The sequence below is a fragment of the Cololabis saira genome, chromosome 9 (genome assembly GCF_033807715.1).
Source record: "Cololabis saira isolate AMF1-May2022 chromosome 9, fColSai1.1, whole genome shotgun sequence".
Lineage (NCBI taxonomy): Eukaryota > Metazoa > Chordata > Actinopteri > Beloniformes > Belonidae > Cololabis > Cololabis saira.
Window position 1 is genome coordinate 31,745,930 of NC_084595.1, and position 8,384 is coordinate 31,754,313.

General features: G+C 37.4%; 1 protein-coding gene across 5 annotated transcripts in view; it reads right to left on the minus strand.

Moving 5' to 3' along the window:
- pdlim5a (PDZ and LIM domain 5a) overlaps window positions 1–8,137 on the minus strand; it is a 67,881-nt gene extending 59,744 nt beyond the window's left edge. For all 5 annotated transcript variants that reach the window (XM_061729258.1, XM_061729257.1, XM_061729256.1 and 2 more), the window contains exons 1-2: window positions 7,997–8,137; window positions 7,286–7,547 (exon numbers count right to left, since the gene is read on the minus strand). In XM_061729258.1, the coding sequence (XP_061585242.1) occupies window positions 7,286–7,384 (99 nt within the window). In that variant the 5' untranslated portion in view covers window positions 7,385–7,547; window positions 7,997–8,137. The remainder of the gene's footprint in view (window positions 1–7,285; window positions 7,548–7,996) is intronic.
- Window positions 8,138–8,384: the final 247 nt, after the last annotated feature.

Sequence of the window (8,384 nt, forward strand, 5' to 3'; positions counted from 1 at the left end):
GAAAGAGAAGCACAAAAAAAAACAATGACATGTATGAATCCATTAGTAACAGTTTAAAGAGAGTTCATAATGTATTACCCTGGATGACAATGCCCCCCCCCCCTTTTTTTTCCTCACCCTCTTGAAAATGACTCGACAACAGTCTAAGTGCATAACATTCTCCCATTCTCCACCAGTTACGTATAAACACAATTACACTGAGAATGAACTCAGACTACGCAATATACAATTAAACAATATAAAACAGGGAGTAAAAAAATGTTCACAATTTTCCGTCCAGTCATATTTTGTATTTTTTTTAAAGAAAGACCGTTTCAGTTGCCAGTCAAAATCAACGTAACAATAAACAGTAACATTTTAAGTGCATCCTTCTCTTAATAGAAGTCGTGTGTTCGCATGTGTGCCCATGCATGTGAACTGCTGCGACACAGACTTTGTATATACATACTTACTTACATACCTTCAATATTATGGAAATATTGGAAAGCAGCTGCTTCTTTCCCTGGAGCAGTCTACGCATCAGTGTCTTGTAAACACTGCCTGACTCGAATGCTCTCACTGGAGACTCTCACAAGAAAAATCTCTGTTGGACTGAGCTTCCACAGTTAAACCATCGCAACTACAGTTGCCAAAACCACATTTAAAAAAAACTGTACGCATTAAACATTAAGCTTTGGATACAGGATATCAACCAAACACACAAGCAGCCTCTTCATTCAAGCAAAAACCCACCAAGGCAATGAGATAAAAAAAATTTCTTTTCTCATTTGCAAAACAATAAAAAGAAAGGAAAAAAACCCCAAAAGGGATTAATTTAATAAGTGTATTTTTTTTAAAGCAATTGTTTCAGTAATCGTGCATCTAATAGCATTAAATCAGTATTGCGCATTGTTGCTTATTGCAATGGATGAGTAAATCTGTCGTGTTTCTGTTACCAAGCCTGAAATCTTTTATCCTTCAGATGATTCCCAAGGGAAAACATGCTTCAACTAAATATTTATTTGCTTTATTAAACCTTTATTTAAACTTTTTATCCTCACTAAGATCAAAATCTCTCCGTTAGCATGTATTCAACCATCCTGCGTGAAAGGAAATGAAGATTATGTCTCCCACAATTCCTTGTGGCAGCAACATTCAGGACTTCATCTTGATAAATGTGAGCAGACAGCTGGTTGGGCAACAATTCTCAATGTGATTAGCATTTGGCTTTGACTTTTATGACTGGGAGTAGGAGTACAGTCTATCATAAGACATACTATACTGTTGTTTTATTTCACTAACAGAAATATATCATATCAACAGTGTGATTATCTCTTTTCACTGACTACAACCACCCTTTTCCTTCTTCGTGTAACTTCACCACATAAATATTTAAAGTGAAAAAAAGAGGACATCTTCTGCTCCCTTTTTGGCCTTTTCCCCCCTCTTTCTTATTTTTTTCTTTAAATAAACTTCTTTGCCAAGAGCCATTTTATTTTTTATCATTTTCTGTCTTAGCAGTTAACCGATAGTTATGAATAATCATGATCAAGCCAGGCAGCCAGTATCCTGAGAGGAAGGCAGAGGAGACATAGCTCCTGTGGAAAATACATTATAGGCACACTTAACAATAGGTGATTCTTGTTTCTTCATTGTGAATTCGTTGCAGTATGTTCTGACCTGGATGTGTGCTTATGCCAGGACTGTAAAAGTTATTTGGCCTCAAATGATTCTGTTCGTTACAATAAAACAGCTTCTCTTTAAAAACATGTTCCACTGAAATGAAATGAGTCACTGTTGTTGGTATCATGTCTGTAATATCTTATAAAGTTTTCTTTTTTTCATTTTCTTTTCCATAAATGACCAATGTTAAGTATTTTAACATTACCATCTGACAGTAGTGGCATTTAAATTTTTTTTTAGGTAAGCTGATGTCACTCAGCTCAGGTATTCAGTTCAGTTCAGTGTGGAAGCATGATGGTTGGAGATGTATGCTATGTTTGACACATACACTTTAATTACAGCTTATGAAAACTTGCTGTCCAACCCGTCAAAGCACAGCGAGAGCTAAAGCTAAACATTTTTTCATTCCAAATCTAAATTTAAAAGAAATTGTCAGCGTTTGTAATACATAATATTACAGACATAGTTGTTCTCTCTTTCTGTAGGTGGTTGTCCAGACATTGTGTGGTTTAGACTGCTAGCGGAGTCCCCTAGTGTTTGTTTTCTCTAGATGTGGATTCAGTTAGGACCGGGCCGGTCCAAGAAGGTGGGAAAACATGAGCTGACTTAGCTTGAACAATTTCAGTTGTTTATCCTGTCACAGCTAATGTTAAGCTAGATGGCTTATTGTGTCGATGTTATAAACTTACTGTTTTTTTACAATATTTTTTCATTTTCTTTTAGACTTCTTATATGCACTTTGAATATTCAAGTATTTTGATTTGTAATTTTCCTTTGAAAACATCTCTGTGGGATATTTGGCAGTTTACACACACAGTTAAGTTCAGTTATGGTTATAACTCATTTAGTCAATTTCATTTGACTACCGTCCTTTTTCCAGTCTTCAAACACTGCGGGGGGAAATCTATTTGTTAACTTATTGTTAAGTATGTCAGACTCTGCCATGACAGGTTGGTGATATGACGTCTTTCAGGGTGTGAGTAATGGCCTTCTTACTGACTGGTCGGTTACATCACAGATCAAAGCTATGGATTGGGAGTAAAATGGGACCATATCAACTTGTTAATCAGGCAACTTTACACTAAATTTAAAGCATCCTGTATTCTTTACTTATTTTTCTCTTCCATTTGTTTTGTTGTTTTTAATATAAACATATGGTACTTATGATAAATCTCTGTTGTTGCTGACCTTTTCTTCCTTAGTGAACGACCGTCTTCTGTCTCTTCAGGGTGAAAACCATAGGTGAGAACTGTGGAGCATGTGATGAGAACGATACAGTACATGCAGGACTAGTTTCAGTCCCAGACACTCTTTCTGGGTGTGTTACTTTGACTTCTAGAAATTTGATTAAATAAGATTTTAGTTAAAGCAGCATGTTTGAATGCATTTGAATTTGAAGTTTGGTTTTAGTTGCTCTAACATAGTCCTTCAATTTAATCTAATATAAGTACTGAGGGAGAATATATTGCTTTTACTTAGGATTCAGTCAGTTCATTGCTGATGAGGGCAAGAACATTTTAATGGGTATAAAATGATGTAATGTAACACAGAGAAGATTTTCTAAAACAATTAAGTATATATATGTTAGACCTAGATGACACAACTGCTGGACAATCTTATCAGAAGATTTTAGCCCATATTGATAAATGTGGATATGTCTACCAACTGTATGGATAAGTAACTGGTGGTATGTGACCAAGTGGTAATACAAAACCTTGACACTTTTTTTCCCTCAGTAGACATGATTTATGTCTGGATATATTACTAAGTAATCTGATAGAATCTTTGTTTGAGAGAGTGATTTTAAGCATAATAGGCAAACACAGTAACACTCTCCATTACTGTTTAACATGTTCATTTCTAAACCCCACCAAGTAGCAACTGAAACCTACAAACAATGAAGCTGGACGATGAAAATGGAAAAAACAACAACCAGGAGAATAAATTAAGCTGTCCCAAATTCACAGGTCAAATTCTTAAAAGAAAGAAAGTTCCAAAGGTGCACTAACATATACACGCAGGATTGATTAGTGGGAGAGGAAATGATAAGTTGTTAATTCTGGCTCTGAAACTATTTCACTAAGAAATATAAATGCTCAGAAATCTCATGGGACTTTGATTGATGGACTTTGATGGTTTGATTTAGAGATATTTAGGGTTGAGCAAGACAAGAGCAACGACCTTCATCTTTCAGAATCACAGATTAACAACATTGTCAGTTATTTAATACAAGCGTAAGAGCAATTACTACATGAGGGGAAACTAAAAGCAGAGAGGAAGCAAAGAATAAATCCTGCCTATATATAGTAGGAAACCGTCTGAAAAAGACACAGTATCATGGGGTCAGTTGTTATCATGACTTGTTGAAAAGCATCTCTGGGGAACCTGGGGGCAGCCACAAATGATGCTCTTAAAAGGATTGCATTCTTCCATGACAAAAGTTTAATTGTACATTAGTGGTCGTATCACTTCACTGGGCTCCCTTTACACATTTTTCCATCAATTCTCAATTTTTTCATATCAATGAACTATTAAGTAACAGTATTTGCATCTGTTGTGCTACTTTTTAATGCCACCCAGACAATACTGAGCATGGACTAGAGAGAGGTAGATATCTTTGTGCGTTCATGGTAGCTGACTTGCATGGTGTTGATGATGCATCTTTTCTTTTAGGGGTAATGTGTTTACTTCCATGGGCTTCTTTTGCTTAAATGGTTTTAAAACTGAATCCTGCACCTGAAATAGCAACGAGAAAGGCATCAACTTTAATTGAGAAGAGTTCTTCTCTAAACACAGAATCCCTCAAGTATGTTTTATACTTCATTTTCAAGACTCCAGAACAGTCATATTTCTACGTTTCAATACTTAAACATGTTCAGATATTAATGTGTACTGTAAATTGTTACAGACTGGCACAATGAACACTGCACTGCACAACATTTTAGGCAATGTAAAATATCATGATACAATTTCTGTGCCTTGTTTAGGCTTTGAACATGAAAAAAAACATCAATTCCAACCTATTTTGTTGGTTTTTTTTGAAAGTACAATGTAATCTACCACTAATAGACGAGCACTTAAGAAGAGCATTATGGCTTACTTTACCACGACTCTCTTAAACCTATAAACAGCTACTCATCCCTTGCCCAGTTCTTTAATCCTGTCTGTTTTTTTCTTTCCCTCTCCATCTCTATTAATGGACAATCACCAAAAGAGGAATATGTGCTAAAATGTTTCACAGGTACTTCGAGAAGCAGCACTGATTCGTCCACTGACAATGGTTTTTTTTTAAATCATCGTTACTATCATTATTATAAGTAGTAGTCATACTTAAAGATAAAAGAAGACTATTTACAGAAAGATTACCCTCAGGTCATACAGTGGTGCCTATAGGAGGGCTATCCCATGATCCAACGCAGCTACAACGTGATAATACTGTGGGCACATATCGTGCCATAAACGAAATACGGTATATTCACATATGTTTCAAGCTTAGCAATTGCAGCTGTTGGGGTGACTGTGGTTTGGCAGCTCGCAGCATTATAACCCCCACTCTGTGGTCTCTTCTCAGAACCAGCTCTATGGTTAGACTGGCATAGAGCGGGCTGAGAGTGCTTCTATTGTCTGTGCAAGTGTATATTGGTAAAAGTGTGTACGGGGTCAGAGGCCATAGGCACTGCCCTTATAGTCATAAACTGGATTTCATTGGTTGGAGAAGATGAGGGTTTGTTTCACTCTTAATGTTTCAGCTGAAAACTTAATGTTTGCAAAGTGTGAGTCATGTTATATAAGATCTGAGAGCTAAAAGCCAAGTGAAAGAGAGGCGCAAAACAACAAATTATTTACAAAAGTATATCGTCCCATTACAATCCACTGTTGTGGTGTGAAATTTTGGGTGATGGCATTTGAAAAAACTATTACTTTGACTCATACCACAAAATTATCTCGTAGTTACACAATATCATACAGGTGGTGCCAAGGTTGGTGTCTACTGCAAATGCACACAATGATGCAGATTCAGCTCCATGCACTGTACTGTATATCTGTACCACCTTAAAAACGTTTGCATGAATCTACATCTCAATGTCTCCTTTTAGGGACTCAACGTTAAACAATGTACACGCTCAGTTCCTGTAGTGCCTTTCAATTCATCCATTACGCTCTGCTACTTACAGTCAGGGGAAAAAAAAACTTTCATATTTCACTTTTTGTCTTCTAAAAGGAAAATGAAAATCTTAAACTCTCACAAGGCTCAAAAGAACAGAAATACATGATTATCGCAAGAGGAAAATAAGCCCTAATTAAGTGCGAGAACGCAGAGTTCTCTGTTGCTTTTCTATTGCCATTACCAATTAAAAAAGGCCCGCCAAGGTCTGCTTGACAAAAAAACGATGTAACCCAGGCATTCAACATTTTGTAAAACTGATTACATACCTGCCAGAGAATGGGGTGCTTGACTGATCAAGGTTTTACTTTTCCCTTTTGGTGCTAAATGCTGTCTCATTTAATTGTAGACAGCTTTTAATGAAAGACAAACCCCAAAAATGGCAACTTTTAGACCAAATTGTTTGGTGCAAACAAATGAATACATCCGGCACCTATGACGGAGAAGACAACAAACCAATATAAACATTGCAACTTCTTTCAAATGCAATATTACTATTAAAAACATGGATACTTTTTTACTGAATAAATGCAAATATTACTGCTATTTGGCTAGTTGTTTTCTTTCTTCTATTATTATTTTCTTTATTTTTCAGTTTTACAAACAAGGTTTTGTTTCCATGTTTGAACTCCCAGACTTGAGCTCACAATCACACAGCTGAGGTAAAAATTCACATGGCTACAGTAAGTGGGAAAAGTATCACATCCAAACTAATAACACAAACATGGCAACCTCAAACAGCCCCAAAAGGGATTGGCACAGAATTTGGCAAGCCATTCATCTTCAGATTCCTGTTGCCAAGACTGGTCACTGCCAGTGTCAGGGGCTTTCCTGGACTCTGTGCTTGTGGTTATGTCTGACCTTATGCAGCGCATATTCAAGAAGAGCAGAACAGGAGCTTTGATGACCTTAGAATAATTAAATAAATCATCTTCTTTTGGGATAGTAATCCAGGTCATACTTGTGCACAGTGAACGGAGAACAAGCTGTGATAAAGTTGGGAATAGATACTCGAAGGCATGAAAACCAAGGGACCATCAAGTTACTTGTTATGCAAAAGGACTGAAGCAAGACATCTGAGTGCCAGAACGGTGATTGGCATACTTTCAGCACAGACACTCAAAGTGAAGTGGAATGCAAAGAAAGTGAGGGACGGCTTCCTGTGTGGTCAATACATGACAGATGGCATATTATTCAGATAAACGGTAGTGGGTGTGGCTGCAGGGGGTCGATGAAGGGCAGGCAGAAATGAGACAAGGCAGTGGAATGATGAAGAGGTTGATGGGATAAGGAAAAAAGGACGGAAGTCAGGTTTCACTCGTCACACCAAGTTGCTGGCATGGCACTCTTCTGTTGCTGGGTATGTCCTATCACTGCATTACTAAAGTGTGTGATAAGAGGATCCATCATCACCTGTTCATACGGCCAGAGTGTGTTTTGTTTGTGTTTCAGACTTACCCTGGAAATGGTGAGGGGCATGTTGAAGTCCTTTCCTCCCTGCAGCCTGAATCCCCAGGGGGCAGGGGTCAAGAGGGTGACGCTGTAGTGGCTGCTCATGGTATCTGTGATGATGCTGTTTGGTGTTGATGACAGACGATGATGTTGAAGGCTGAGAGAATATGTTGCAGAACAAGTGCTACTGATGATGTGATGTTGGCAGGCTTGATGATAGGTTCTGGGCAGAAGTGCTGTGACTTCTTTAAAAGTGTTGTTCCAAGAGCTGGAGGAAAATATGACAGAAAAAGCATGCGTTATATTTGTCATCATTTGGCAACATGGCACGAAAGAAGCAGAAATAAAATATTTAATGATGAGTATGCAAATGACACACAGAAAAAAAGAAATAAGAAAGTTGCCAGGGTGAAGAAGAGCATGTAGTGGCGGAATATATGAAAAATAGATCAAAAGGAAGGAATGCAACAATTACATGCAATGAAAACACAATTATAAATGTACATTTTCAAAAGGCTTTTGTTTGATTATACTTTAACATCAATTCTCTCAAAAACCAAAAATAAAACATGTGTCAATCGTCTGAAATAAGTAAAAGATTTACAATTGAGTATTTCTTTGCAGTCCCTCACAACATGAAGTTTCCTCAGCTACCATATAACATCCATGCATCTCCTACTTCTTAGTGTTCTTAATGTATAGATTGAAAAGCAGTACCTGTTTAATGGAAATTCCAATGATTTCTGCACAAGCAGATAGGGTAGACAATGTAATTCCTAGTTTCTCTGTCCTCTTTCCAGAAAACACACCGTGTGTGAGAGAGGTAGAGAGGGATGCAATGCTCTTTTATACCAGTTAATAACAAAAGGGGAGGGGAAAGGTGGAGGAGGGGAGAGGAGGAAGGGAAAATGACGAGTGGGTAGAGGTTAAGATGGGAGGAGAAAGGGGAGGAGATTCAGCCATGGGTGGAGTAAGGAGAACACCGAAAAGGAGGAGAAACAATGTGAAGGATGAAATTAGGTTTCTGAAAACATGTTGGGAGAAAAATAATTAAAAAAAAAAAGAACAGAAAAAAAAAAGGGGGGGGGGGGGGATCACTCAGAAA